The 13,906-nt window shown below is 48.1% G+C and overlaps 1 protein-coding gene across 1 annotated transcript in view; it reads right to left on the bottom strand.

Annotated features, from left to right (window-relative positions):
* PTCHD1 (patched domain containing 1) overlaps window positions 1-13,899 on the bottom strand; it is a 28,678-nt gene extending 14,779 nt beyond the window's left edge. Inside the window, exons 1-2 of the mRNA XM_042867269.1 lie at window positions 13,549-13,899; window positions 2,922-3,582 (exon numbers count right to left, since the gene is read on the bottom strand). Coding sequence (XP_042723203.1) covers window positions 2,922-3,582; window positions 13,549-13,899 — 1,012 coding nt within the window. The remainder of the gene's footprint in view (window positions 1-2,921; window positions 3,583-13,548) is intronic.
* Window positions 13,900-13,906: the final 7 nt, after the last annotated feature.

The following is a 13,906-nucleotide window of genomic DNA, read 5'->3' as shown; positions in this document are numbered from 1 at the left end:
AGTTAAGGACGAACACACACAGAGGCTGGCACCCTTCCCTGCAGATTGCTTGTTCTTGGAAATGGCTGGTGCTGAGGGATGCTAAGGGAAACATGATGGATAAAAATGAGCATTACAGAGCGCACCGAACCGAGGGTTCTGTGGCCATATTGTCTAAATGATTAACACAAACTTATGACTGGACAAACAACCCGAGCTATTCCGAAAGGAATTCCTGAAAATATGAGAAAGTGGGTAATTGCAAAACATTGCCGACCATCTTCAGTGAACGTATCTTGGAACAGCAGTCATGACATCAGGGTGAACTTAGCAAACAGGAGCAGTGGTGTGACATAAATGAGACGTTCAGCAAGGACAAGGGTAAACCTCGTGCTGGAACAATCGGTTGTGCAAACACGGCAGAAAGCAGCATGCATGGTTGGTGAATTACTGCACGCAACAAACCGAGTGCCAACCACTTCAGATTGCTGCAAAAAATGAATGTCATGTCGGGATATATGAACAGGAGTGACATATGTGAGATGTGTGAAATAATCCTCCCACTTTGCTTGGTGCTGAAAGCCGCAGCCCAAATCCTGCGCCCAGCTCCAGGCACCGCACTCCACAGGGGATGTGGAGCAGCCAAGAGCAATGAGTTTGCTGTAAGGCCAGGAAGAACCACCTGAGGGAAGCCGGGATGGAACAGAAGAGGACTGCACAACTGGGAGCGTTCCCAAATATGTCAAGAAAAAGAAAATATGTGGTTTTCCAGATGCTGTGGATGAATAAGGGCAGCTGAGCTGCAAAAGGGGAATTTGGGTTAGACGTGATGCCAATGCTGCAGAGGTAGCACAGTGAGCGACAGCGGGAAGCGCTCCAAGGAGACAGAGCTGGGGAAGACGTGATGTTGTCCTGCAGCAGAGGTCAGACCATGTCTGGGGAGCACCCTCAACTCACAGTGCTGATGGAAAGTTAAAAATCCTCAGCTGCTACAAACCAGGGAAACTTCATTAATGATTTATACTAGAAGAGGGGCCTTGCCTGAAATGTGTCCAGCGTAAGCATTTTTTCTATCTAATTTCTGCTTTTAGCCATGAGATTATGAGTAATAGCTATGGGACTACACTGTTAGCCAGAAATCCTTTAGCTTTCTAAAGGTCAGTTAATCTACGATCTAATCTGATGGTCACTGAAATTAAGTGGAAGTAGTTCAGCCAGCTATAATGGAAAGTGGTTTGTGTCTCCAGCCTTCAGCCACCTTGAGCTAAACCATCCTCTGCAAGCAAAGTGATGTATAGGAATGAAGCACATTTTGAAATGCATGATGAATCTTGTTGTGTTACTGCAGCAGAAAAAAATAATAAAAAAAAAAAAAGAAAGAAAAGTCATGCCTTTCCAGCTATTACTGTTTTAAAGCAGTTCTCATTAAAAACTCCTAACCTCAATGAAGCCAGGGAAGCATGTGAGATTCCCATGAACACACTGCTTTGCCCTGGCTTGCTCACAGTGAGAGCTGAGCTGTGCACCTGAAACTCACTAAGCACAACCAGATTTTTCGTAATGATCTGTAATATTTAATGATTCCAAATCTCAGTGTAGCCACTATCAGTGAACTCATGATTTGAAAGGCTGCCCCGGAAAGCAGCAGCCTTGCTCCCTGAAAAGAGGTAATATTTCATATTTCAAAGTAACCTTCCCCAGGCACTTTCCTTTCAGAGGCTGTACTTCAAACTGTTTTCCTGCTATGGCCACTCTTTTGTAGCTTACACAGACTACTTTGAGAAAGAGATTTTTCTAACACATGCATAAACATAAGAACCCATAAAAGAAAACAAAGATCTGGGTCAGAAAGCCTTCAACTCTGACTCCTTGTGCTGTTTCTCCTCTAGATTATGAGGCAGTTCAATTTACACAGATATCACCTGAAAACAAGAGTGACACGCTGCAGCCGATGCAATGCAGCTGAACTCTCTTTGTCACCAAATACATTCTGCACATTAGCTGGTAGTGTGAGGCACTGAAGCATAGTCTTTAATTAAAGTGCAGCAATACCACAGATACAGCACGGGCATGGCACAGGAACCTGGCGCTCAGTATAAAAACAGCTGTGCTGAAACGCAACGTATCACTACATGATGCAGCTAAGTCAGCAAAGGCACTCTTACTCTTGAAATCTGAAGTATTCCTGAGCACTGATTTTCAGCTGGGAAAGCTGTGATCAAATCAATGCATGTATTATTCTCCACCAATGAACAATGCTGGGAACGAGGGCACATTAAACACCTACGGCACGTGGAGCTTTTCACGCTGCTCACGAACCAAACACAAACACAGAGGCTGTGAGATCCCCAAAGCTCCTTCTGCCCCTTGGGAAGCCCCTGCCTGTCTGGTTGGAGGGCAAACATCCTGAACCACTGGCACCAACACAAAGGCACGAGATCGCAGCTTGGGAGCTACCCATCCTGCCCTCCTCCCCATCCTCCAGAAAAGATCCCGCAGCACAGCAAGGGGCTGCAGCACAACGCACAGGGAGCTCCCGCCCTGCATCGCTCTGCTCTGCCAAGGAGCGAGCTCTCCATCCGCCCTTTATTTGTCAGGGCAGCCGATACTGCCAGTCCAGCAAGAGAGCCACACGCAGGTCTCCTAAAGCTGGCCACTGAAACGCAGAGCAACAGCAGCAGGGCTCCTTGCACCGCGCATGGCAGCAGCACGTACTTGGTCCTCACCACCACGTGGGCACTGTGCCATACAGCAGAAACCCAGAAATAATCGCAACGTCCGGGCACGGCACAAGCTGTTTAGGAAATGAGGCGGTGCGGATTTGGCACGGGGCAGCGTTACAGGGAGCAGATACTGGGAGTCATGCAGTGCTGCTTCTCCGCCGGCTGGGAAAGGCGTCAGGGAGGCACAAACACACAAAAGAGAGAGTAGGAGATAGTTACCTAACATGACGAAGGGGATCCCCAGGAAGGTGGAATTGTATTTCCCACCAGTGAGATTGATGATCCCGGCTGCAGTCAGGGTGGCAAGGGTCACGGTCAGCAATCCCAGCAGGCCAAGCCAGGGTTTGCTGCGGACACAATCCTGCATGGAGCAGCAGAGAATGGCCAAGGTGACCACAAGGACCAAGCTTGTGATCAGGTAGCGTTCTGACACCCTGCTCGTCTTCTGGAAATCCTCCTTCAGCGAAGAAGAAGTAAAAGGATACATTTTGACTTTCCTGTTGGATTTCTGGAAAAGTTCAACAGTGTCACAAAAAATGGATTCCCACTTTTCTGCCACCATGTCATTCAAGGAGTTGATTGCCTGCAAGTAGTAGGTGAGCTGAATGGCTTCTGCAGACTTCACCCGGTCTTTGCTGTGCACAGTAACCCCACCAAGTTGATGCCCATTATACACTTCCCTGCCATCCTTTAAGTGAGTAATCGGATAAGTGATTGCAAAATTAGTTCGATTAGAAGAACGAGCAGCCTTTAATTCCTCCAGCACATGCACTATGTCGTCCACTATGCATGTCTTGTCATTGTTCAGGATACATATATGGGCAAACGTGTAATTGAAACCAGGTCTTTGCACTTGGATCCTGGTCACAGCAGAGTGCAACTACAAGGGAAAGAGAAATCACAGACGTTATTCATCAGTTCATCCCGCTCGGCAGCAGCCAGAGCAACAGCGGCTCGCAGCCTCCGTCCCTCTCCTATTCCAGCCAGACAAGAGCAGCGAGCGTTCTGGTGGCTGCGGTACTCACGGCAAACTCAGCGCAAAAAAGAAGCATGCATTAAAATAGCAGCATCAGTCTCCTGCGTCCCTTGCTGGTATTGTGGGCAGGTGGGATGGCAGGGACAGCCTGGCTGGCACAGGGGATGTCGTCACGCTGGTGACCCCCAGGCTGCGGGAGGAAGCTGGGATGCAGCCTGCAGAGGAGGGCCAGGATCATCAGCACCTGGAGCTGGCACTGGTTAAGCCATCCACTTTTTGTCTCCAGCTCGACCCCATCAATCCCTCTGCCTACCCGAGAGCGAGAAGTCACAGAACAGTCACCACTGTTCTCCTCTCTGTTTATCAGAGGAAGCCTTCATTTTAGAGCCTGTGGGCTATCCCTGCTTATTGTTTGCTTTCGGGCAGCTTTTAATGCAGCCCTCCTTTAAAAGTCGCTTTGCATCCTGCTGAAATTTTCCATGAGCTCTGATCCAAAGCACATTCAGTTATTTTGGAGCATCGAAAGGGCAGAAAGATTATGCTCTCTTCTGACAAAGTACAGAAAAATCGTACAACCCCTTCTAAATCCATTTTAATTAATGCAGAAGAAACATGACATCTAAAAGACATTAAGGGAAGAGCACTAACAAGTGGGGTTGCAGTATTTTTCAGTAGTAGAGCACTGAGCTTGCTAATGTAAGGAGTCTCAGCAAAGTGCAAGCTGGTTTGGGGGTATTTTCCTTATGAAATACCTTGAATCATTACTATCACCATGCAACCCTTGATGTGCTGTGTTCACTGTGCAAAGGACACCAATACCTCCCATAAGGGTGCTGCCAAGGCCAGGACCACCTCTCCTCCCACCAAGTCTGAGCCCTAGTGGCTGAGTGTCCTCTGCTGTCCTGCAGTGGGTGTGGGGACATCTGAACCTCAATGCTGGGACCCCCACACATCACTGCTTCTGCTGTCCAGTGCTGGCATCACCTGAGGCTGCCAGCCCACATTCAGCTTGTCTCTAGAGAGGGGAATGGCCACTTTCTGCCTTAAGATTTTGAGCAAGACAAAAAGGATGGGCTAAGGGGACACAATTTCTTGTTTTGTAACCGTATACAGTTTCCCAAGGAGGACAGTAGGTTGCTGCACCCAGTAGAGGCTGGGATTAAGTGACATCTAACGGAACTAGTTTTTTCTGAAGAGAAATGCTGATTATAAAGCAGCAGATAGCATATGGCACAGCAGCACAGCTCATATACTTGTCTGGTGACAACAGATGACACGTCTAATACTCAGGGCTAAAATCCTGTAGAACTTAAATGGTTGTAGAGACATCTCTGTGCCATTTCAGACCTATTTGCAGAAAAATAAGACCAATGCCATTTGGATGATACTACCAATCTGATTATTTTACAGTTACATTGTACTGTCTGTGATGGAGTATAAATTTAACCAAGCCGCCCCCATTCCTCAGGTTGATATGATGTTATATCTGCAAAAATACAAAGTTCTTATAATCTCTGCGTTTCTCCAGCAGTTTGGAGGTGTGTTTTTTACACACTTGAGCAGTTTTTATTTTCTACACAAGAACAGTTCAGTACTGACATTAGAAAGACAGATTTGAGAAATGAACCAAACTAATGAACCTTTTCACGGCATTGGGAGAACACAGGACCTTATCATGGTGAGAAAGAAATTTTCCATCTTGGTGGGGGAACAAGTAACTTTCTGTGTGACAGATTAGGGGTTCTTGCACAACCTTTCTTCTAAAACCATAATAAAGAGATTTGCAAGAAAGTGCCAGAGAAATGATCCTGCGTTGGGAATTCTTCCCATCTTTCCTGCTTGCTTTTGAAAAGTTCTTCAAGAGCTGTTTTAGAGCATTGAATTCAAAGGTATGGTTTGGGAAAATGCTCTGGCTTACTGAATCAAAGACAGACATCTGATTTTAATTTGTTTACAATGGCAGTTGCTGTATGTATTTCATTGACAACAGTTGTAAAGCCAGATGTCATATAGAGAAGTGCAGCTGAGGACAACTAGGAGCAACAAAAGGAATTTACTGCTCGTACTGGATTAACAGTACAACTGCTTCAGAAAGGATCCATCAAGTCACACAAAACAGAGGAAGGGAACTGTCACACAAGTTTTATCAAACTGTGTGTGCTGCTATGTACCTACCCTTCCTCCCTGCTGCATTTGCTTCCTTTTACATCTGAACCACTTTCTTTTAATATTTAGGTTATAAAATAAATTCAGCTGTCACAGCTGCTGTAACATCTTCGATGGAAGGCTGAATACTTGTTGCTCCTTGGGCACAATGATTTTGGGCTCAGAGCCCCACACTGCTCCCATCCTGACACAGCAACAGGGCAGCCAGAAGCCTGGGTCTGCCAGCAGTAGGAGGATGGATTGCCCTGATGGGAACAACGTCATCATGCTCAGCTCTGAACAGCAGGGAACTATATCCTAAATAAATCCACCAGATTCTCATTTACCCAACTGTTTTCTTATCCTTGCTGATCCTATTAGTAGAGATGGAGAGCTAAAAGAATATCAAAGGCTGCCTGAATAGCTTTCCTTGAAGGGAGACACGTACTGCTTGCTCATCGCTCACAGCCCGTTTGGTTAGCAAGCAATGCAAGTGACCTGGGAGGCAGCTCTCCTCCTGGGAATGCTGCTGGAGTGCTGCAGCACGAGGGCTGTGCAGCACTGCTGGAGCTTGCTGGCCACGGCCTCACGCGCTGCTTTTGGCTGAAAGTGCTCATTCATACAATCATAGACTCATATAGTCATAGAATGGTTTGAGTTGGAAGGGACATTTAAAGGTCAACTCCCCTGCAATGAACAGGGACACCTACAGTTAGGTCAGGGAGCTCAGAGCCCTTTTCAGCCTTACCTTGAGTGTTTCCAGGTACAGAACATCCACCACCTCTCTGGGTAAGCTGTGCCAGTACTTCACTACCCTTATTGTAAAAAACTTTATCCTTACATCCAGTCTAAATCTCTCAGCAGAACAACTTATATCCCTCTCTCTCCATGTTTCAACAGAAACACCTTTGTCCTGGCCTTTAAGCCCCATGCTTGCTGATCTGCTCACTTCAAATGGAGTAAAGGTGGCTCCAACAGGGAGACAAATCCCTCCCTGCAAGCAGCAGCAGGTGAGGCTTGTGGGCCTGGTGGGGTGCCAGGATACTGCTTTTTCTCCTCAGTCCATGAAGAAGATCCAAGGAGCCACATGAAGGGAAGAGGAAGACCTCTAGCTCCACCACTTTGCATAGAAGTCCTTTTTGTAATGCAGAAGCAAGCGTCTGCTGCCAGGGTTTGATGGCTTGCTCAGACTATAAGAACCTTCCTACAAGACACACAGATCCTGTCACAGCAGGGAGGGCTCAGAAACTGCCGATTCACCTGCAAAATGCTCTGATCCCAGAAACCCTCTATGGCTATGTTTTGCCATCTGCTAGCCTAATGAAAGCCCATGAAGGCCCAGCTCCTCATCTGTGCAGTCCAGGGAGGCAGGGACCATCAGAGGGTTCACCACAGACCTCCACGCAGCCTGCATGGAGGCTGTGGGTGAGACCTGTAAATGTGTCAGCTTCATCAAGCTCCCACTTCACAGAATCATAGAATGGCTTAGATTGGAAGGGACTCCAAAGCCAACCAGCCCCAACCCCTGCCGTGGGCAGGGCTGCCCCTCATCAGATCAGGCTGCCCAGGGCCCCATCCTACCTGGCCTTGAGCACCTCCAGGGATGGGCACCACAGCTTCTCTGGGCAGCTGTGCCAGCTCCCTACTACTCTGTTTCTCATTCCATTTCTCACTTGTGGAAGGACAGCCTGACCCTGGGAGCGGAGTCTGCCACCAGCTGCAGTATGAAGGGTACACATAGCTAGCCTGTGCTTGTCATACAGCCTGTGAGAAGGTTCGTCTGGCTTTTCTGTGGAGCAGTGCTGCACAGTGTTTTATAGGTGACATTACTCATCATAAAGACCTGAACACACTTTGTTACTTGACATATAGTCGATGAATGGCCAACTAGATAAAACTAGTGAGATATACGTATGTCTTCCCCTATTGCAAATGAGCTGGCACACAGAGTCATGTTTTACTCATGGGAGTAACATCTTTGCCATGCCGTATTACATTGCCTTTGCTAACATTTGATTCCTTCAGTCTTTGTCGGATGGTTAAAACTAAATACGAGCTTCACCTTTTTCGGTGTTGCCAACTCATTATTTTTTTTTTGTCATTTTTACCCAATCTGTGGTTTCCTAGAGCATCAGTGGTGCCTGAAGTGGTGTTTTTCAAGAACCTCAGTTTTCACTGATCACATGGTGTGGACGAAGGCCTGAGATGGCTCAGAAATAAAGTAACGAGTGAACTCATTACGTATTATTACTTAAAATCCCAGCTCTGATTTGAGCTCTGAACTGCTTTCTGGTTTGAAACAGTGGTTCTCTATACAGGCTTCACTCTCATGCAAAGCTGGCTCATTCTTTTGATAATTTTTATGGGGTACTTGTGCCAAGGAAAATGAAGAGAGGAAAAAACTTTTCTTGGACTGCCATAAATTTCATCACTTTCTCTACTATCTCAGTAATCTTTGTCATGTCCTACCTTTGCAGAGTGCTTTTTTATTCACTTTGAGAGACCATCTCAGTGAAAAAGCAAAAGGTTTACATGAGAGAAAAGACTGACAGAGCTTTACAGAAGACAAAACTGTGCAGACACAGGCAGAATTAAACTACTAGGAACGTATTTTAACCAGAAGGAAATGTGGACAGGGAAGGCAAGGAACTTCTAAGAAGGGCCAGGCCTCGGGGCCAGCCTGGGCACTTGGGTCCAGTGATATCTGTCAACAAATTCATGGCCTTCAGCAATTAAATCAGGGCTTCAGAGGTTGCTGGTGCCAGCAACCTCCTAACCAAGGATGGGGGCTGCATGCACTGCCAAGGGAATAGGCTTGCTGATCCTAACAGCTTGAAGAACACATCAGAAATTGTAGCTGGCTTCCTTTTCCAGCAGTCTTACCATCAGATTTCCTGTAAATATGCTAAGATAATAATTACGGAAGCGACGTATTTTTACAACTAATTTTCTAGCTGCCTAAAACACTTGGATTGTATCTTCTCCAAACAATCTTCATGTAATTAAAATCTAAAACTGTTCAAAGCACAAAGCATCAACTGAGGGGCAACTGCTGTTGCTCAAACATGTACGTTGGCAGATACATGTATATGTACACATTCCTGACTATCCACTTGGTAACTGCGAGCGAAGACATTTCTACTCTGAAGTGGAGAAGCTTTCCTAATGAATGTGATCTTAATTCTGATCAGCAGCATGGCAAGTTTACCTGGATTTGTTTCACTAAGAGGAATTCTTTAGACTGCTACTGGAGGCTGTGACAAGTGAGCAGCACAAGTGGGCTCCTTACGTGGAGCCTGGTCATGGGCTCTGAAATCCACTTCTCATTGTTTGGCACGGAGAGGAAGACTTCACTCTTGCTGCTGATCACACATCAGCTTGTCTTCTCTCTGTCCTTGCAGCACCTCTTGGGGGGCAGATGATGCAGTGGCCCACCCTCACGAAGGGCTCCTCAGCTGAGGTATGGCAGATGGCTCTTACTTCATGTTCATCAATGTATCTGTTCCTGATTCTCTGCCTGAGCAGGAGTGAGGGGGTTGTCCTACACACCCCAACGTCAAGGCTGTTTTTCAGGTCACTTAGTCAGGAATCCTCTGCGTGGTCACATTAGCCAGCTGCACTCCTGCAACACCACCTGGACACCAGTGGGCAGGCCTTGGTGTCCACGTTGTGTGGCATCCCTGACCCCTGGGCCCTCCTCTGGAGCATGACATCCCCCCAAGAGGTTCTGTCCCCTCAAGCACTGTGCCACAGGAGGCAGAACCTGGCGTGATGACCACATGTCTGGTGGCTGCCCGTCTGCAGCATGCTGCTGGCCGTCCTTCTTCCCTGGCTGCGCCCAGATCTCACCTGTGTATCTTAATTCTCATCTGTTTTCGCATAAGATACGTTTTAGCCCTGCAGCATTGTGCTGCTATGACAACAGGCTTGCACTTCTGCTGCTTTCACACCCTTGTTTTTCTTGTATTAGGACTCTTCCCCTCATCTTACAGCCTTGCTCTGAAGACATGACTTCATCCTTTAATTTTTGTGGCAGAATTCATTATTTGTTCTGCTGGCAATTCCTTTAGAAGCGCCGTTAGCGCGGGAGCTATGCAGAGAAGGTGGAGACTACTTATCCATTGCTAGATCTGCAGCTGGCTGTCTGCATCCAAGCATTCAGAAGTAGCGAAGTTTTGAAATGCAGGGTTGGGTGCTTACGCTAGTCAGAGCTGCACCAGACCCAACCCTCAGTTCTGCTACAGCCAGCACTGAAACAATAGCTTCAGCATGCCATGTTGGTACAGAAAACAATTAGAGATAACACAAACATGGGAACATAAACATAGCTGTTTCCTCCACGAGTTTCCTCACACATAGAAAATAAATGGGGAAATCCGGGCAGGCTGTGGACAGAGTGTGCAGGCACACATGGGCACAGACACAGCAATTAAGGGGCAGAGGGAGCAAAAGAAATCCAAACAAGTATGAGGTCTGCAAAAATTTAGAGTTCGGCTGTCTTGTTTTGCAACAATGACAAGTTATGCAGCACTTAAATAAATGTGTCCTTGTACGTGAATGTCTAATTTCAGTATTCACTTGCATGTGCCACTAGGTATTTAACCAGCTAACTATACCCACTGATGGCCAGTTCATAGGAAAGAGGCAATAACCAGAGTCTGAAACTCTGTAGTCAGGACAGGTTTCTTTAAGAAATAAACCTTCATCTACAGACTTTCATACAGGCAAACTGTAAATACAATCCCTTTCAGTATGGAATGTCACATTTCATTTCCTTTTCATCTGTGCATCTTAAATAGAGTCACTGGCAAAAAAAAATAAAAAGTACTGTGTTAATGTAATGAACAATAATAAAAGTGGAAGACAGGATATTCTGGAAAAAAAAAAAAAAGGAAGCTTTCATAAGAAAACTAAATTAGATTGTAGAATAATGCAGTTAACTCACTGTAAATATGGAGGAATGAAGAGGCTCAAAACGATGGGTGTCTCAAATCCAGGCTTAGTCAGGATGTACTTTCAAGGGTTCAAAACACCTGGTTAGGTTCGCATTTCCTGCGAGCCTGCATGTCCTGAACCTGCCAAGTTTCTAGCTGCAAGTAGAATTAAGGCAATGACCTGGTAGGGGGCTGCTCTTCGACTCTTTTCAGACTGGATTCTAGGCTTCTATGAGTTGTACAGAAATGATACAATCTTCTGAACTTCTGCAGTATGGTGCACACTAAAAATCCAAATTATTTTTGTTTCTCCAAATACTTCTTGGAAACACAGGGATGAGCACTTCTTCAGTTGGGTATCAGTGCTTCCAATCTTTCTTTCTTTTGACAGAGTGAAATCTTGAAGAAGAAAGAGGCCCTACGCACTGACAGCTAGTACCTTGTGCCCAGCTGTAGAGCACTATTTCATCACTTCCCTCCAGTATCTCTCAGCTTCAGGATCATCTCTTGTCCACCAAGACTCTCCAGAGGCTTTAGTTGGATTATCTGTTCAAGGCCCCTGTCTCTCTTCTACAGACGACCATACCACCTGGAAACACGATGGATGGCAGGCACAAAAACAGTTCAAGCATTTATGGGGAGAGTTATGGGAATTATGGATGGACATTTACCCAATTTAATCAAAGCTATTACAAGAAGGCAGTCACATGCTTCCATGCTAACGAGAGCAGAGTCTTGCACGGAGCCGCTAGCACACCCAAGGAGGCTAACTGGCACACACGGGCTGTCAGCTCCAGCTTGGGGCACATGCCTGGGGTTTGGGTACGGGGCTGGTCCCTTCACCACCACAGCCAGCCAGCTGGCAGGGTGCTGCGTAGCTGTGGCACCTGGAGTTTCTCGGGCTGAAGCACGCCTGTCAGAACTGCACTGCGCTAACCACAGCACTTCAGAGAAGCCACCGAAGAACTTACCACAATAATGAATGAATTAATTAGGGTATTATAGTGACTAACTTTTGACAGTACCACTAAGTTTCAGCTGTTCAGACCCCAAAACTTCATATCCTTTTACCAAGGGGATGATAATGGAAGCTCACTTCTTTCTCTGCCGCAGACAGAGAACATCTCTTTCCCCTCCATGAGACCAGGGCAGCAATAGCAGCGCTAGGCACTCCCTGCCTGGCAAGGGAGCCCAGAAAAGCTCTTCCTTGGGAAGGCAACGCTCCCCCAGGAAAGGGGAGGTGAGCAGTGTAATAACACTCACAGGTGGGATGACACTGATGCACAGCATCTAGAGGGGCATGGCTTTGCCCTGGGGCCTGAGGGAATTTTTTTAGATGGTTTTGCTCCCTTTTGCCCTCCACATATGGATATGTGTGTAGGAGAGCCTTGATGGCCCCTCTCTCTCTGCCTCCTCCTCTTGGTGAGCCCTGCTGACACAGAACGATATGGCCCTGCGTCGCAGCCGGCACGGTGACATGGGGAGCCAGGAGCTCTCTTTCCCGGATGGCTGTGCTGACCTGCTGGGCACCTCAGGCTGCACAGACAGAAACACAGCTGGGACAAGTGATGGGATTTTTTCTGCAGAAGGCAAGCTGGGATTAATTAGATAAGTAAGGAGTTGGAAATAATGCATCAAAGATGCCTGACAACGTCAGATTAACGGTATGAGTAAACAGGCAAACAGCAATGGTGTTCATTATCTCACCAAATAAGAAATAATCATTCTGTTGGCAAATTCTGTCTGTTAAAAAATGAGGCAGCATTAAATGCTGACAACTTTCTAAGTTATGGCTCTTTGGCTGATATGATAAATCTGACGCAGAAGTTTGCTCGTGGAGAGCTTCAGCATAGCATTTATTTGTGTGCCACTGTGCTATCGATAGAACCACACATCTCCAGAGAAAGCAGCAGCGCAGAGAAAAAAAATCCATTGCCATCATTACCCTATGACTGAGTAACTGTGTGCGCTGGATGCGGATGCAATCCACAGCACAAGGAAATGAAGGAATGAAAACCGCCTCTGGAGTTTTCTCGCTCGGCGGTGACATACATTTTTGTGGCTGCACTCGGCAGCGCGGTGTGTCCAGCGCTACTGGGCAATACAGAGAAAAAAGGAAACGGAGCACACGGAGGGGCACTGCACTACAGCTCTTTACATGGTTACAGTTGGAATAAAACACCCACGAGCCCACTGTAACAGTTATTGCCGACCTTAGCGAGGGGCGCATCTACCCAAAGTGCCTACACGCGCTATCTGCGCCGATGTTCTCGCTAGGGAAGGGACACTCCCCGGAGCCGCTGAACAGAATTTACCCTGGTTCTCCGCGGTGTGATAGCCCGACACAGGGGAGACAAGCGGTACCGAGCCCCCGGGCTTTCCATACACCGTACAGCAACAGAGCGGACGCGGGGGTGAGCCTGCCACACCTCTGGGCTATGCGCACCACCACGAGCCCTGCCCGGTGAGCTCGACCCTCCCCGGCACACATTCGCTCCCGTCCTCCCCGCTCCGACACCGCGGCGCAGCGCTCCGGCACACGCTGCGGGAACGTCCCGCTCCGCGCCGCGGGCAGATAGATGCTGTCAGCGCTGCCGGCTGCGCTCGCTGTGGGAGATGGCTCGGTGCTGCCCTTCGCCGTGTTCCCAGCCGCTCGCTGAGTCGGAGTTTCCCGAGCCGCCCCAACTCGGATAAAACACACGCGAGCGCAGGGAAGGAGCGCAGGGCCGGCGGTGCGGTGCCCCCTGCGCGCTTCCCAACTGTTGCGGGAGGCGGCGGGGGCCGCGGTTACCTTGAGGATGAGATCGGTGTGGTGCTGGTCCAGCATGTTGGCCTTGCGGAAGGAGGTGATGATCACCCGGCCGTAGCGCCCCGGCGTCTGCAGGTCGGAGTAGAGCCGGTGCTTGGAGCGGTTCACCGGGAAGAGGCTGTCCACCAGGTTCCGCTCGATCTTGGCCAGGCTGTGGGTGGGGGCCAGGAGGTGCTCCACGCTCTCCTCCACCTGGTAGCGGCTGAAGCTGGCGCCCAGCAGGATGGAGATGAGCACGGGCGCCGAAGCGAAGAACACCGGGTGGCTGGCGACGAAGTGGCCGAGCCGGGAGAAGGACGTCCCCAGCCCCCTGTGCAAGACCTGCCGCAACATCCTAGTG

Source organism: Lagopus leucura, unplaced genomic scaffold (assembly GCF_019238085.1).
Source record: "Lagopus leucura isolate 7727_CA_CO unplaced genomic scaffold, USGS_WTPT01 Super-Scaffold_100001, whole genome shotgun sequence".
Taxonomy (NCBI): domain Eukaryota; kingdom Metazoa; phylum Chordata; class Aves; order Galliformes; family Phasianidae; genus Lagopus; species Lagopus leucura.
This window is presented reverse-complemented; position numbering and strand designations above follow the sequence as displayed.